The sequence below is a fragment of the Rissa tridactyla genome, chromosome 4 (assembly GCF_028500815.1).
Source record: "Rissa tridactyla isolate bRisTri1 chromosome 4, bRisTri1.patW.cur.20221130, whole genome shotgun sequence".
NCBI classification, from domain to species: domain Eukaryota; kingdom Metazoa; phylum Chordata; class Aves; order Charadriiformes; family Laridae; genus Rissa; species Rissa tridactyla.
In genome coordinates this window covers 18,707,830-18,725,060 of record NC_071469.1, presented here as the reverse complement: position 1 = coordinate 18,725,060, position 17,231 = coordinate 18,707,830, and the positions used below count along the sequence as shown (strand labels likewise).

The window sequence follows — 17,231 nt, the reverse complement described above, 5'->3', positions numbered from 1 at the left end:
TCTTGCTTCGGGGAAGGGAGCAAGAATTAACCACAAGAGGTTGGGAAGAGTCTTAACCTCTGGATGAGTGATCACAGAACAGTTCATGTCCGAGATATTTCCCAGAGCACCACGTACTGCAGTGCTGGAGGAAACTTCAGTGCAAAACAGACCCCTGATCTGGTCTGGTATGGAAATGCCCTTCAGTGAGTGGGGAGCAGGTAGGACTGCAGGTCCTTCTGCCTGTAGCTTCCTCCATAAATGAAGCCTAGGCTGGGGTTAAGGTGTGGAGACCTCGGTAGGAAGGAGGTGACATCTCACAAGACTTTCAGGGAAGCATCCTCGTGGTGTGTCCCCATGGTCCACTATGGCACAGCCCTCACTGAGCAGAGCCCAGAGACAGCATGTTGGTTTAACGACACAGTCAGCAGAGGATGAAGTGTCCCATGACAACCTGTCTGCATTCCCCATCTCTTCCTGCACCATCGCTGTTGTGGTGTGGACAGAGGTGGACGCTGTCGCCTCCTCCTGGCTCCATGGCTGGTCTGCAGCGACCCGTCTCCCTTGATGCGAAGCCGTCTTACAACTGGAAAAAGATGAGGCATCTGCAGCATATGAGATAAGACGAAGCATCAGAGGGGCTGAAAAGCTGTATTTTAGTCCTGGTCTTGCCATTTATTTGTGGTATTTTCAAGGCAGGGCATGTTGATTTGCAGCACTGCAGGCAGCCGCAGGCAGCTCGCGGGAAGAGCTCCGAGCTCCTGCCTCATTCAGCGGCAAACGTGTGGTGTCTCCGAAATCTGGCGCTCAGTAACAACCCTGGGGAGTGCTGCAGGTTCATACCGCAGTGATTTATTTCTGTCTTCGACGTTGGTCCTAGCAGGGGAGGGGGGACCTGCCCGCTTGGCTGCGTTTGCTTGCTTGCGATTGATCGACCATCGCGGGAGTCGCTGAGGTCTCTGATCTTAAATCCGGATCTGCGCCCTCTTTTATGGCTGTGTGCGTCCCTGACCTGCAGCAGCATCCCTCACACCTACTTTCAATCTCTCACAAGCAGCCACTGGTGACATTAGCATTTTCTCTTGCCAGCCTGTAGGGATCAGGAGCCCGGCCCTCCTAAGGAAGGAATTAACCCAGCAGCATCAGATATCAGAGGTATCTTTATTGACTGTTTACAGAAGTACAGTAGCACTCGGTTTAGGGGGCTTAAGTGAGTTCTTCAGAAGGTGCCTTCCTTCTCAGCATTGCCCGGAGATCCGGAGGAGAAACCTGCCCTTTAACCCTTGGGGGTTTCTCTGGAGCTTTGGGGCTCCCTAGCACGAACTTCCTAACACCCTCAGCTCTCCCGGGGTTGGGAGTTGTTTGAACCACTGGATGAAACTCAAGAGAGGAAAAGGAAAAGAACGCCCGGTACATCGGGGGTGATGGGGCGGTCTGGACACATCTGATATGTTGTGAGCCAGCCCTGCCACGGACACCATCCATCACCGCACGCACCTCCTGCTCAGCAGGACCCCGCTGCTCCCCAGAGCTCAGCTTTCTGCCACCAGGCATGTGTCGCTCCCGACTTTGCATGCTCTTGCCACACAGCTTGTTGGCCATAAAATAAATATTTTTTGGTCTATTTTCCTCCCTGTACACATGTAAGAGTAAGACCCTTTCCCACAGCAGTTCACAAACTGTTTTGGGGGCAGGAAGGGTATGCTCAGCTGGGCTGATCAACTCATTTAATTTTTATTTATGTGTTTAATTGGCTTTTTTTTTTTTTTGCAATCAAGGTGGAGTGTTGTTTGTTGTTTTTTTTTGCGTCCTTGCTACAAGAAACAACTGCAGACACTTCTGGCATAGAGGCATTTTGGCGGCAGCCGCTGCTGTTGGCCTCACTCTAGTAGTCAGTGAGGGGGTATCGCAGGAAGATGAAGATAAGGATGATACAGAAGGTGGCAAGGGCTGAGCTGGTGATGTTAAAAAGCCGGGCTGTCTTGGCATCTTCGACTGCTCCATTTAAGTCATTGAGGAGTTTCTTATCCCGGACCTGAGACAAAAAAAAATAAAAATAAATTGGGAGATGTATAAAAAAATTGTTCTTTCAGGCAATACCCATGCTGTAGGGTACCTGTGCAGCAGATAAGGGCTGGGCTGTGCCTCTTTGCATTTGAATGCCTGGGGTACTGTAAAACGCCCTGAGGTGAGGTTTGCACCCCTGGCTTGGCTATGGATTGAATTTGTGAAGCCAAGCACTGTAATGCCTTTGGGCTAAAACCCCTGGGAGTGGAGATGACCTGGAAGAGTGACCTGTTGCTGTTACCGGCCCGGTCCCCGTGGCTCCTGGAGTGGGGCAGTGCCATTTTCAGCCCAAGGGTGCACAAGACAACCAAGATGCCATCGTGCAACCCATGCACGTGGGCACTAAAGCATCCTTCCCACCGCGTTGCAGCCCCCTGGCCCTGCAGTGCCAGGCTTCAACTTGCCCAGCTCGCGAGCAAGGAGGCTGGCTGTGGTCTCGGTGTGCATCCCCTTGCCTTCATCTGCGCTGAGGGCGAAACCTGGCACGGCATCCTACTGCAGCTCCAGGGCTGCGCAGGAGCCTCCAGCATATTAAGCAGTCCGGGGTTAATGAGTTCCTTTTGCAGGTCTTGTGCAGCGTCTCGGCCACTGGCAGTTTTCAATCCTGACAGCGCGGTCTGCTCTCTTCATTATCCTGCAGGCTGGGACTTTCATGGGCTTGCCTTGGGAGAGCTCTGCAGTGGATAAGGACTGTGCACGTCCGTGTCACTGGCTTGCCTCCACCTCCTCCAGGCTGCCAGGCAGTGCATGGCACCAGCAGGCAGTGGATGGCACACCTAGGCAGTGGATGGCACCGTCAGGCAGTGGATGGCACTGCAAGGCAGCGATACCACTAGCAGGCAGCGATGGCATTACCAGGCAGCAATGGCACTAGCAGGCAGCAATGGCATTACCAGGCATCGATGGCACTAGCAGGCAGCAATGGCATTACCAGGCATCGATGGCACTAGCAGGCAGCAGATGGCACTGCAAGGCAGCAATGCCATTAGCAGGCAGCAATGGCATTAGCAGGCAGCGCATGGCACTGCAAGGCAGTGATGGCATTGCAAGGAAGCAGATGGCACAGCCAGGCAGCGATGCCACTAGCAGGCAAGGATGGCACTACGAGGCAGTGGATGACACAGCCAGGCAGTGCGTGGCACTACCAGGCAGCGGATGGCATTGCCAGGCAGTGAATAGCACTAGCAGGCAGTGATGGCACTGCCAGGCAGCAATAGCATGGTCAGGCAGCAGATGGCACAGCCAGGCAGCTGATGGCACTGCCTGCCAGGAGTAGCTCTGCAGTTTGAGCCCAGCAGATGAGCAGTCAGGTTCCATTCCTCCCTAGCAGGGATGTGTCCCCGTCCCCAAACAGCCCCATCAGCCAGCACTCAGCAGACCCAGGCAGCTGGAGCCACTAAGATGTGGGATGAAAGGACCCCCGGGAATGGGTCCAGCGGAGGGCCACGAAGATGATCAGAGGGCTGGAATGCCTATGCTATGAGGACAGGCTGAGAGAGCTGGGGCTGTTCAGCCTGGAGAAGAGAAGGCTCCGGGGAGGCCTTCTAGCAGCCTTCCAGTACCTAAAGGGGGCCTACAGGAAAGCTGGGGAGGGATTCTTTATCAGGGAGTGTAGCAAGAGGATGAGAGGTAACGGTTTCAAACTGAAAAGGGGGAGATTTAGATTAGATACAAGGAAGAAATTCTTTACTGTGAGGGTGGTGAGGCACTGGAACAGGTTGCCCAGGGAAGTTGTGGATGCCCCATCCGTGGAGGTGTTCAAGACCAGGCTGGATGAGGCTTTGAGCAGCCTGGTCTAGTGGGAGGTGTCCCTGGCCACGGCAGGGGGTTGGAACTAGATGATCTTTAAGGTCCCTTCCAACCCAAACCATTCTGTGATTCTATTCTATGATTCTGTGACGAGGAGACTTTACCCCTCTTCCCTTTTACTGTATCCAAGTGGCGTATCCAGGGGCTGGCATGGCAGCGCCCGCTCCACTGTCCGCTTTGTGTCCGAGGATTGCAGACCGTGATTCTGCGTGTCCTTCGCAGCCTGCCTTCGCCGCCCGCAGCATTGAGCGCCATCAAGGTGCTGCTGGCTGAACGCTAGATGTCGGTGTCAGGCTGCGAAAACCAGCCCCAGAGTCCTAGCTAGAAATATTAAAAGGCTTTTATCGACCAGGAGCTCTCTGAAAAGACTCTGCGATGGATTCAGACCACATCTTGGTGACTTTTGCTCTCTCCCTCCTGCAGTGCTTAACCACGGGGCTGTCCTGAAAGCCTTATGTGACTTGCTGGATATGGGGAAGGGCTGCTGAACCCCTTGTTCTCACTGAGCCATGGTGGTTCATGGGGCCTCCAAAACCACGACTCAGACCCTCAAGCAATGTCCCCTCCTCCGTCACACCAGGGAGGACCTCTCTGCACAAGCACCCCTTGCTCTTCATTAATCCTGGACTGCAGGGAGAGAGGCTGCTGCTGGCATGAGGCCCACAGGAGCCGGTGCCGGCAGGCACATAGGCAAGAATGAGAGCTCTGTTTTCCTCCCCATGCTAAATCCTGTGGCGCCATGTCCTCAGCCTCTGTTGTGCCCTGCTCCCAGGAGCCTGCAGCTGGTGCCGGGGCCACCCACCCATCGTCCTGCTGCTGAGTGCTTGGCAGCTTCAGGGCATAAGCGGGGACAGTCACAAAGCGCGCATGGCTCTGTGGCATGCTTGGCTGATCCTCCCAGCAGCGGAGATGACCTCTGGGAAGGCAGCAAGCCAGCAGCCTGGGAGCCTGCACGCCTTTTGGTGTCAGCTGCGTGTCTGGGATGACTCACCTTTGAAATTATTTGGTAGGTTTAGCATCCTCCCCCCAAAAAACCCCTGGGCGCAGCAGCTGGCACCTCCTCACCCACCGGTGAGAAATGCGGAGGTCCCTGCAGCCAGAGCCCCAGGGACGCTGGATTTGGGCCAGAAATCCCGCCCGCTGCTCCCGGCAGGCTCTTTGAAGCTCTCACGCGCCTTCTTCTTTTCAGCGCTGGGGCTGCCGGAGGCAAACCCTGCGCAGAGCAAATGCCTTTTTGCCCACTCCTCCTCCGTAACCTGGCCGTGACTGGGAGGGGTCACTCTCTGCTGCAGGCAAACTGGTGTTTGCCGTCAGCGTTTGCCAGGCGGACAGAAGTTTCTCCAGCAGACCAGCATGGCCGGCACACCGAGCTCCGCAACCCTCTCACTGCTGAGCTGCTCGCTTTGCCTTTGTAGGGCCAGTGTACCTTGGCCCCAGGAGCTCTCCTCCGCTCCCCGGGTCCTGCTCCTCCTGTCCCTGGGGCACCCTGCCACCATAATTTCTGCCCTCTCCCAGTGCTCCCAGCAGCCTCTCCCACCCAACACCAGCTCGCACTTATGACCGATGCTTTAGCTCTTTCCCGTGGTGTGCTTCAGGAGCCCCTGCCCTTGACTTTCCCGTGGTGCTCCCGCTGACCCTGCTCCGGCCAGCTGCTCCTCAGCATCTCTAGCAAGGGGCGCCCAGGGCTGCCCTCTCCCCAGTGCCACCATTTCCTCCAAGTTCCTTTTTTGTCCTTCCCAACTCTTGTCTATCCTGCTGTTTGGGCCCAAATGAAGGTACGGACAGTCACCTTCCACTCCTGCCAAAGGGCACACAGCTGCTTCCTTTCTCTGTCGCTCTGGCTGGTCCCACCTGCCCGCTCCTGCCAATCCCTACAGCACATGGTGCTCTGCTGCATATCCCGTCTCCAGCAGCCCCCTGCCCTTTCCCTTCCCTTTCCCTTCCCTACCTCTCCTCTGGCTGTTTTGTCCTTGATTGCCTGGATCCAACGTCCCTGTAGAGTCCTTGATGCCCTGCCTCTCCTCCCTTATTATTTCCCCATATACCCTATGGCTTCAGCGGTCACCCTCATGCAAATCATCCCTTGTTGTCCATTATAATTTATATTGCAATGGAGCCTCTAAGCACCAGACAAGTGCCAGGGCCCCTGAGGCACACAAGCACAATGAAAAGGTGTTTCTCCTTCCAAACAACTTGCAGCCCCAGCCTCCCACATCTCTTCAGGGTGGCCTCACCTCATCCGGCCTGACCTTGCACCTCCAGATGCTTGCAGAAGTCTCCCTTCAATGTCCTGCTGCGGCATCAGAGCTGGGCTCTGGAGGAGGAGCTCTCCTGGAGAGCAGATATGCATTTCGGCTCCTTCCCTGCTCTGTCCTTAAGGCGATGACAGTGTCTTTCTCATAAACTAGCCTCAGCTTTTCATATTTTCATGCTCCTGTGGCCACCATCAACGTAATATGCTGGCAGCTGGTGCATGAGCATCTGGGAGCTCTGGAAGCTGTTTCTTTCCACAGCCGAGGAGGTGAGGCATGGGGAAGACATGTAGACATGTCCCCAAGGTCAGAAGGCTGAACCGCTCAAACAAAAGTGTGGTGTTTCCTTAGTCACCGACTCTTTTCTCATCATCACTTTGACCCTTCTCACCTTGCCTAAAATTATTTGGGGATTTTTGGCCCCACTTTGCACTGAGATGACTGGTGTGTAAGATCAATTATCCTGCATCTGCTGGCTGCAGGGTTTCCCCAGGCTCCCCAAGGTGCTGTGTGGTGGCTCTTTTGGAGATTCCACCCTGGACAAGGCAAAGCTCATCTCTGGTCCGGCTTAGCAGCTTATACATTTCCTTTCCTCTTCCACGCCCGGCCTTCCACAAAACACAGCCTGCTTTTGTGGTTTAATATGCAAGCGTTCCTTCTCCCTTCTACCACTACCAAAAGGCAGTGGTGTCCTCTCCCTCTGTTCCTGCTTGTCTGTCACCTCCCTGCTGCTCACCTTGTCCTCCACCATCTCCACCTCACCTTGTCCTCCGCCATCTCCAGCTCACTTTCTCCTCCAACATCTCCAGCTCACCTTGTTCTCCAACACCTCCAGTGTGACAGTGCCCGAGGGCTCTTTCTCTCCTTCCTCTGACCATCGTCTCCTGCCCTTCCTCCCCTTGGGGCTTTGCCTTCAGCTTCCTCTCTGAGCGCTCCCCTTGACTCCCCATTCCCACTCCTTCCTAGTCCCTTCCCCAGCAGCCGCCTCCACTCCCTTTGCTCTGGAGCTCAGCCCCTCTCATTTTTGGGAGCAAGGAACTTGCCGTGCGGGTACAAAGTGCTGCCTCAGCTTGCAGGAGGAGACGAATGGTTTGTTGATAATGAGCCTAATGAGGCTGTATTTAAGGCAGCCCAGCCTTTAGCATGCAGCCCACAGCTGGTTGTCAGTAAACCCATTTCCGTGCAGAGCTCTGTGTCCCTACACATAAGGAGCTCTGGAGGGGATCCTTGGATTTATTTGCTCTGTGAATTGGTCAAGAGCTCTCGAGCCTACGTAACTCCACCACGCTGGCACCGGCGTCACATGGCTGTCGCCTCTGCCTTTCACCCACCTCCACAAACCATTGCTTGTCTCAAAAAGCAGGCTGAGAGCCTGCCTGAGAGGTCGGGTGCCGCAGCCTCTCTGCTTCTTGGGGTTAATAAACAGCTCGTGGGACCATCAGCTTCTACTTGAAATGGGGAAGGTCAACACATGGTGAGAGGGGAAGGTAAACAGCTGTGCCCGGAGCTGTGTGCTAAGGGCCGGGCAGAGAGAGGGCAGGAGAGCTCAGCTCTCCTGGGGTGCTATCACGCTGCAAATTTCGGTGGCCTCAAGGGGTAGGAAAACTCTGCGAGCAAGCCCGTGGGCTGCTGGTGGGGCTTAAAAAGCCAGCAGGTCTTCTTGCCGTCTTTGTCTTTATATAACCACAACATGGCATCTGTAGCGTGGCTCCTCTCAGATCCCAGCTCCTCTGACCTACCGCCTCATGGCATGATGGGTACTCAGAAGGACTTGGCTCGCCCCTGCAGTCTCCGGAGAAGGACCTCCTAGTGACTGAAGTGAGATCTCCTGCCACCAGGTGCTGATGCATCATTTGTTACCACTTGGAGCTGAGAAAGAGGAGGGGAGGGAGCTGCCAAATACTGGGCATTTGCTCCTGATGAAAACCAACGGAATCGAAAGTGTTGCCGTTGGAGCGATCCTCACATCGGTGCTGGGCTGGGGTTAAGGTTACTTTAGGGCTTCTAACTTCCTTGGTCCTGCTCTTTATCTCTTCTTCCCCAGCACCAACCCATGCTTATATGCGAGTGACTCGCTTGTGCTCCAGAAGGCTGACCTTGAGAAGCCTGAGATGTTAGAAACAGCCCCCCGGAGGGACACATGAGTTGGTGTGACTCTCTTGCAGCCCAGCAAGCTGTATCTACTGAGGATCTGGCCTGCTACGGGTGTAAATAAAGACGAGGCGAGCCGTGACACTGTTATTCAGAGTGCTTGGCCGGGGTGTCTGTCACACAGAGTACTTGGCTTGGATGTCACAGTCTTTGCCCTCACCCGACTTCATGTGTTTGTTTGAGTAAGAGCATAAATTCTTTGGTGCTGGGGTGTGGTTTTGGCCTTTTTAAGTAAACGGTGGTCACTGTGAAATAGCGTTTCCCTGCAGAAAGACGTCTAGAAGGCTGCAGTTTGTGTGCAAAAGGCCAGGCAGACATGGAGGTACCGTTTTCCCAGCTGCGGCTGAAACCAGTAAAAGTGGGCATGGGGAAGGAGACAGCTTTATGGTAATATTCAAGTGTACCCAAACTTCCAGTGTGGGCATTGTGCTGCTGAAACTGATGGAAATACTGGGCTGTGCTAAGGCCCATAATGAAACATCTCATGGACTTGGGGCACAAAAGGAACTACTGCTTTATTAACGGCATGAACCTGGCAAAAGCAGGTGATGTTTGTGGCAGGGTATTGAAAATGCTATTTCTGATAATGAAAACGATGATTCCTGAGTTGCTAAATATTTCAGTTATTTAAAGGAAAGGGAAAAAACATAACCTGGGAACCGTTTAATGCCATCAGCGCCCTGATGGCCCTTCAGCCAGGAAACCTGTGCTCCACTGACCAAGGGCTCTGCCATCAGAGGTCCCAGAATGGGCTCAGGGAGGGGAAAGTGCTGCTCCCCTCCTCTCCTTTCCACAGCACCTTACTCGGTCTCTGCACAGCACAGACATCCTAGAAAGGTTGGGACTTCAGTTATCGACTGCTAAATTGTCCTTACATTTAATTGCAGAGGAACAAGAGAAGTCTGTTTAAAGGGTCATCTGTCCCCAGGGCATTTCTTGCTTCTGCTTTCTCTGAACTTCTGAGAAAAAACATATTAACTGTAAAAGAGACGAAAACAACAAGCTTCTGGAGAAATGACCCTAACATCCAGCCTGGCCAGCATGTCGTGAAGGTCTCTGCAGTAGCTGTGAGTGAGGAAGGATCCCTTCTTTCTTAGCATCCCAGTGGTCTTCCCCAGGACAGATCTTCTGCTACTACCCCAGCATCCCTGTTGCCTCCCACCACCCATCCCAACAGCAGCCCGCGAGGGCATCTGCCATCCCTTCAGCCACTTGCCAGCTCTGTCCTGTGCCTCTGAGGGACATTTTGTTTCTGTTTCCCCCCTGCCACAGAGTCACGGCCGCTGGGGAGCTCCAAGACTGGAGCAGGGTTATTCCTACCCGCCCAGCTCCGCATCTGTTTGGGTACGACTGTTACATCCGATCAGCTATCGCCTCCGCAGTCCAAAATCCACAGCTGGTTTTTGACACCCTCTCCCTGATTTTGAGCATATTTGTCCATTTGCCTTCCCTCGCCACCGCTTCTTTTTTTTTTACACCGGAGTTTACATCCTCTAGACCTTTGCAGCTGGATGCTGAGCCCGCACCTCTGCCCTGGCATGAGGCTCTGGCCCCGGGTTATTTCTGGGCTTTGCTCTTCCTTCCACCTCGTGTCAAGGATAGAGAAGGGTCCAGCCTTTAAAAACCTTGTAGGTGGCAGACCCTACTCCATCCTGTCCCTTGGGGATGGGTCAGCCCGGTCCTCAGGCTGTCCTGTCCCCACTGCTGGCTGCAGCCCAGGGACCGCATCTACCCAGGTCCCTGCTCTAGCTGCTGCCATGTCCCCGTGATGTGAAACCCTTTCTTAGCCCGCTGTGACGATGCCTCTTGCATGGGGAAAGACGCTGATCATTAAAGGCAAATTCAGATGAGCAAAGACACAAAAAAAAAATGAGGCGGCCGGTTTCTTCCCGCACTGGCTGAATGAGTGGGGGTGTTAAGGGACTCCCTTCCCCCAGCTCGTCCTAGGCTGCCACTGCCTGGATTTGCCCTTGGGTCAGTCCTGCTTGTGGTCATGCTCAGCCCCGGCATGATTTAAGCTATTAAATGCCTTGCCCAGGCAGCAGCAAAGCCTGCTGCATGGGTGGCAGAAGGGTGCTCATCACCCATCTCAGGGAAGGGGAAACGGAGGCAGGCACCACGGTGCCAGTGCTGGGCAAGCCCAGGGCACGGGTCTGTGGGCTTGACCCTGAGCTTTTCTGTCGGAGACCCTGACGGGCTCAGGAGCAGCCCCCTTGCAGTGCTGGGCACTCGCAGTCCAGCTCGTGGGAGCTGGATGGGGTTAATTGATCTGCTTCTGTGACGAAGCCCATCTGCGCCCTGGCCTTCCTCTAAACGCTGCCTGCCAAAGCAAATCAGCCAGCTCCTCTCCGGGGCCACCCAGCCGCCCCGGGCTCTCTGCACATCCATTCCGTTAGTTTTGAGGCTGGCAGGCAGGGACAGGGAGGGCAGCCCGGGCTCCTCTCTCCCGGCAGCTGCTGAGGGGCTGCCCTTTTGCTGGGCACCATCCCTCCTGGGCTGTTCTCCCCTACAGCTACTGGGAATCCTGTCCCATTTGCTGGCTGTGCTCTATGCCATCTCCCTCTCCATCAACATGGCTCTATTTCCTCTCCCAACGCTGTGCAAAGCCCCCCTGCACCCTCTTCCCCCTCTTCATCTACCTGGGGCTCATTCCCACAATGCTGGCAGGTTCCAGGGCTTGCCTTGGGACTTACAGGGCTCAGGGAGGAGAAGGGGGGGAATATGAGAACCAGCTCTGGTGTTTTAATTAGGGAAAGGGACAGAAAGAAACAGGCAGGATTGCCCTGCACCTTGGCAGCCTCCTCTCCCCTCCGCAACTCGCCAGGCGACGGCTGATCCTAGCCAGCTGCTTCTTATTGCTTCTGCCCAACCACCCGATGCTGCCGGATCCTGTCCTGAGAAGATCTCTAACCAACAAAATCCTGAAGAAGTGATCGAGTGCTGGGGTGCCTGTGGGTGCAGCATGAGCCGAGCCAGCCCTGCCTTGCCTGCCCTTTGGCCTGCCACCATGGTACAGCCTCTGAGGGTACCGGAGCAAGTCAAAGCACCTCTTCCCCACCCGAGGCAACATCCCCAGCTCCAAAACATACCTCGGCTCTCCCCATCCACATCCCTCAGCGGGTACAACTTTTCATTTGGGTGGCAAAGACGTGATTTACATCAGGCGCAACCCCCAAACTCTCCCCCTCCCTCCGGCCAACCCTTACCCCACGCCTCGCGCTCAGTACTCACTTTCAATGAATAGGCCAAGGCGATGAAGCCGAGGCAGCAGAAGTTGAGGTATACGAAGTTGAAGATGGACCAGAGATAGTAGTCATTCACCTCTGTGGTGTCGGGGTAGATTTCAATGACAGTGGTGGGGTTGGTCATTGTCTTCTTCTCCACCGAGTGCTTGCATGGGACCGCCGGCCGCAGGCTGTCCCCTTTGCAGCTCTTGCTCTCCATGAGATAAACAGCGGAAGAAGGAGACAGGACGGGCGAAGCTTGCCGGAGAGCCGGGGGCTTGGCGATGCAGGCGAAGCAGCCCTGCGGGGGGCCCTGCGGGGGTCTCGGGGTCCAGGCCACCCCCTCGAAGGGGCACGGTGGGCCCAGGGGGGGGTCCTGTGTCCTCTCCGTGGTGGCTGCCGCGGCGTCACCGCGCTCTGCCCTGGCAAAGCGAAAGCCACCCCCGTGAAAAATGGGGGTGAGGGGATGGAGAGGCGGGGGGGGGGGGGGCAGAAGGGGGGAGAAGAAAAAGGAGGGGAAGGAGTGGAAAAGGGGAGACGTGGGGGGAAGGCAGGAGAGAGAGAGAGGGACCGGGAGACAGAGGGGCGAGCGGGGAGAGGAGCGAGGGAGTGAGCAGAGGAGAGGGGAGGAGAGGAGAGGAGGGCAGGCGGGAGGGGGAGGAGGGAACACCGCTACACCCGGGGACCACGGAGCCGCCGCTTCGGCGCGGAGCTGCCGCCGGCCCCGGCCCCGGCGGGGGACAGAGCGGCGGGCAGCAGCGGGCAGCATCGCCCCCCCGCTCCCCGGCCTCGTCCTCCCTCCCGTCCCCCCCCCCCCCCCACCGGTACCCGCTGTCCTGCGTGACCCTCGCTCGAGTCACGAGTGGGGAAATAAATTAAAAAAAAGAAAAAAAAGAAAAACAAGAAGGAAACAAATAAAAGCAGAAAGAAACACTTGGGAGGAGGCGGGGGGGGGGGGGGGGAAGCTCCCGGGGAGTTGCCAGCTAGCCGCGCTGTCCCCCCCTCCCGCCCCCGCTCTGCTCCCGGAGCCCTCCCCGCCGGCCTATGGGTCGGTCTGTCTGTCTGTCTGTCTGTCTGTCGGGGCCTTGTGCTTTCCCTCCCACGCCGGGAGGGGTGCGGGTCGCTCGGCTGCGGACGAAGCGGGTCTCCCGGTGCGGCAGAGCAGCCCGGCGCCTCGCCCTCCCTCCCTTCTGAGGCGGGGGGTGGGGGGGGCATTTTTGGGGGCTTTTTTTTTTTTTTTTTTTTTTTTTTTGGCTAAACCCTCATCTCTGCGGGATTCCAGATGGGATTGCATTTCCCGATTTCTTCCACCTACCAGCAGGTTCCCCCCCACCTCCTGTTTTTTGGGGGGGAGAATATCGTGGATGGAGAGGAGGAGGAGGAGGGGGAAGAGGGGATGAAGACAGAGGATGGGGAAGGGAATGTGGGAAGAGGTTCCCCCCCACCCCAGCTTTGCAAATAGGAGAGACTAGTCCACCTCTGGCTGCCCGTCCGTCCGTCCATCTGTCTCCTCCGAAGGCATCAGGAGGAGCGAGGGATACTCACAAGGAGGGATGCGGGGAGTCGCTGCATATCCGGCTCAGCACTGCCTCCGGCTCGGCTTCCTCGGTGCTGGAGTTGCGGGAGGAGGGGAGGAGAGGAGGGGGGGCACCCATGGGCTAGGGCTGGGCAGGGGGGAAGTTAGGGGCTGGGAAGGTCAATCTGCAGCCCCCTCGCTCCCCCACGAACGTGCTCCACGCAAGAGAGCTCCTCCGTGTCTCAGCGCTTCTCCTCGTGTCCTCCCCACGGGGACGTCACCTCCTGCTTGGAGCATCCTGGTAGCGCCCCGCTGGAGAAGGGCATCTCCTGGGCCCTGGCCGAGCGGCTTCCTCAGCCATTCGGAGGGGATGCTCGGCTCAACTGTTCCCAGCATCACCCACAGAGACCTTTGCAGTGGGGAGTTGCTGCAGCCCGGTTTGCTCCCATGGGCCTTGGTGAAAACCTAAAGCAAGCGTGGCAGGGGCATGTGGGGACAATGGGGACAGCATGGTGAGGGGAGGTGGTGGCAATGCAGAGCCATGGGGAAAAAAGTGCTCCAGTCATGGAGGATGGATGGAAAGGGGATAAATCCTGTGTGCAGAGAGATAAATCCTGCCGGCACTGAGCAAATCCCAGTGTGGGCAGGGGCGGAAGCACCCCAGCAGCAGGACGCAGGGCATGTGGCTGCTTCAGGGGAGGGAGTGGGGGATGTCATGAAGGATGGACAAGCCAGGGAGGACCTGGCTGTGCCCAGGCTTGGCACAGGATCGGGAAAACACTTGCTGCCTGCCCTTGCCAACTGCCCTGCATGCTGTGTGGAAACCTGATTCCGGAGTGCTGCAGTAGCGTTCCCCCGGGGATGCAATGCCGGAGAGCACCTGGTGCTGTGCAGGGACAGCGTGCAGGTCATTTGGGAGGACACACCATGGCACCGGGAGGGTAAAGACCTAAGGATATGTCGTGTCACCTCGCAGGCAGCAGAGCCTGGCCTGGCACAGGTAGCCTTGAGACAGCAGCCAGTTCAGCTGGGGTGCTGGGGAAGGGGAGCAGAGAAATCCCAAAGTACTGGAACAGGCTGGGTAAAACGACAGCTCATGCGAGCAGTACCTGCAAGGGAAGGGAAATCCTCTGGAAATGCCATAAGCATACCCACAAAGCGCTGAGCTAAGAAATCAGGATGGTAATTCACTCGGCTGCTCACAGGCAGGTTTGGCTCCTGTGTAGGAGCACCCACCCCGTGTTCATCTCCGTGGGTTGATGTGATGCGAGGGGACTTCTTGTGCGCCCACAGTGCTCCCAGGCTGGAGGGGGGGCCAGTTTCCATGAGGCTGGTTTAATCCCTCTCAAGGCACCTGCACAGGTTAAAACAGGACAAATTGCCCTCTGGTTTGCGATTTATCGCTGCTGGAGTGTGTTGGGTCCTGCCAAAGTAAAGAGGTTTTTATTAGTGCTACGGCTGCTTGTGACAAGACCCAGGTCTCTCTCCAAGAAGCCGCTAAGAAGCAGAAGGAGGAGAGATGTTCCCATGGGATTAAGAAGTTTGCAAGAGAAGCAGAGCTGTGGCCAGCTGTTGTCAACTTTTCTGGAGGGCTTGGACAAACCCGGGCAACCCACAGCTCTGTAGAGCATCCTTCCTGCAGGCTCAGGAGGAGGAATGAAACCTCTTGGATGCAGATTGCTGCCTGCCATAGGAGCTACTGAGGAGCCTGCTCCACATTTGTCTGGGGAAAGATGTGTATGTAGGGGTGCTCCTTAACATCAGGCAGGGATGGAGAGTGAGCAGAGGAAAACACCAAAGAGGGGGTCTGGAGTGGGCAAGAGGAGGCAGCAGGGTGGTCTAGGGGTACATGGGATCAACTGAGGCGGGCACGTTCCCTGGTGTGAATAGGGCTGAAAGGCCAGGGAGGTTGGATGTCTGCTTTTTCTCTTCTCCAGATATCAGGTCAACCCCACAGTTTCCAGAGCACCTTTGGGACTGGGTTGCTAATTCATTGTCTTTCTCGATGCTAAGTGTGAGCGCTGAGAGGTTGATTACCATGGACCACAACAGCATATATGCAGCATCACTGGTTCAAAAACTATTCCTGCGACCCTTCAAAATTAGGGAACTGGTTTAAAAAAATAATGACACAAGGAATAAACCCCCTCAATATTCTGCATTATTTTAACACTCCTATTTTCTGGGAGTCTTCAAAGGTCATGTGTGCAACCCCTCAACCATAAGGTCTAGGACCACTTTCCTTTCAAATAAAAGCTGGGGTGAGTATGAATACTTGCCAGTATTACTGTGGCATCAAGGCCCACATCCCCTTGTGCTAAGCATGGGACAAACAGAACAGAAAGATACTTCCTGCCCCAAAGCAATTCTCTTATAATCGTGTTAGAGACATCTGGGCTGTAGCATAATCAAGCGCTGTAAGACCCGTGAGAAAATCTTCTGTCTCAAATCCTACTCGAGCTCTCTGGAAAACCATTAGCAGGACCTACCCCTGCTTTTTTTACGAAGGAGAAAGCCTACAGCCTCCTCAATGCTCTTTCCTATTCCCTCTGTAAAATTCCTCAATGGGTTGCTAAGCCCCATAAGCACCAGCAGTAAGGTGGCCTGAGGCTTGGGGGGGTAAATCCCATCTCCCCATGCTCCCTTGATCTCTGTTTCCTGTCCTCTCAAGCTTTCAGTCTGCACTCCGCTTCTTTTCCCTCCCAAAGGAACCTAAAAATAAATAAATCCCAGAAAGACCGGAAAAAGAAAAAGCCACCAGCCCCCAAAACAACATGCTTAGTCATTCATGATGAGTAAAAATAGTTTCCCCAATCAAGAAACTGCTGAGCCAACCAGATGAGCATCTCCATAAACAAGGGGTCCCATCCTCCCTCTCGTTGGGCAGGTCCTTCTCTGAGTGGGCTTTTGACAAAGCCTGGAGCAGAGCTGGTTTGGAGAAGGATCAAGGCCATGAAGTCAGCCCTGAGGGTCAGGGCCAAGCACCCTACTACTCAAGGGGACGTGTAATGAAAGATTGTACCTTCTTTGCAGCAGTGGAGACATTTAATAGAGTGAGTTATCAAATTGTCATGTGCACGGCGTTCTGCAGAGATGGTGCAGTAAATGAGGGGGCTGGTGTAAACCTGAGGATTTGCTGGGCAAGAAAACGTGGGGTCGGGTGCAGGCTGCTCCCAGGGTGGGGTGTTCTCTGCTCCCTGCTAGAAAAACATAGGTGGACAATCCTGGCTCTTGGCTTCTCCAGCTCTTGGCCAAGATCAAGCCTGTGATTTTTTTCCGCTGAGATGTAACATTCCATACTCACGGCACGATTAAAGGCTTAGGCACAATCCCCCCCCAGCAGAAACAATGCCCTTGTATTCCCATCAATAAATATTTGGCAGCGGACGACTTGTTCTCCCCTTGGGCTACTGAGGAACGGTGGGCTGCATGATTGGTTTTCAGGATCCAGCCAACCCTTTTGGGTTAAATCCATCTCTTTAACGTAGGAGAACAGCTGATTGGGGTATTATGGCATCCTGGGGGAACAGAAGCTTGGGACGTGCCAGCAGGGAAATCAGTTAAGCTGTGTGCTTAGATCTGCGCTCAGAAAATGGGATGGGACTTGGCTGCATCAGTCTTGCTTATGTAGATGATGCTTTTTTCAAAGTAGGGATTAGCTCTTATCTTCCACCTGGCACACAGGGCCTTCATTCTGCATTGGAGTCTCCAGCTCCCGTACAGCAGCACTAGGACTAAAAATCACACAGCCAAGCAAGAGGGATGGATTTTTCCTACATTTTGAAAAAAAACCCCACACTTTCTTCATCATGACACCCTGGACACTTAAACTGCACATTCTAGTGAGTTTTAGACTTAGAAACTGGAGTCCCACTTTAGCTGCTACAGGACCAGTCTATATCTGAAGTCCAGCAGGAACTTGTCCCAGCTGGCCCAGAAGTCCAGGAGACAGCCCAAGTACCCTGCTGGAGGACTACCCTTGGCAATACTCAGCCAGGAAGACGTGGCCCTAGGAGAAGGCTGTAGGCTAGAAGAGATGCTGGGAGTGCCTGCCACCCTGTTGGTGCTGGGTCAGGCAGGTGACACTGTCATGTCATCCTGCAGAGGCTGGGTTATGTTTTAATACACTGAAAAAGACAAACCCTATAGGGTCCCAGCACGTTTCCTAATCAGAAAGAAGGGAAGGAGCCCTTCTGAAATACATGTGAGTCCAGTCAAGCAGGTGCCGAGACA

The 17,231-nt window shown here is 55.1% G+C and overlaps 1 protein-coding gene across 2 annotated transcripts; it reads right to left on the bottom strand.

The window, feature by feature from the left end:
• On the bottom strand, positions 1–17,165 carry IFITM10 (interferon induced transmembrane protein 10). Of its 2 annotated transcripts, none has more exons than XM_054198920.1 (3): positions 12,960–17,165; positions 11,490–11,904; positions 1–2,014 (listed from the first exon to the last, which is right to left on the bottom strand). In XM_054198920.1, exons 1-3 carry the CDS (start codon positions 12,983–12,985, stop codon positions 1,865–1,867), a joined length of 591 nt encoding a protein of 196 aa, XP_054054895.1. In that variant the 5' UTR covers positions 12,986–17,165; the 3' UTR covers positions 1–1,864. The 2 variants fall into 2 exon arrangements, with proteins under 2 accessions (XP_054054895.1, XP_054054894.1); XM_054198919.1 differs by having other exon boundaries at positions 2–2,014; positions 13,028–17,165.
• Between the last annotated feature and the right edge of the window lie 66 nt (positions 17,166–17,231).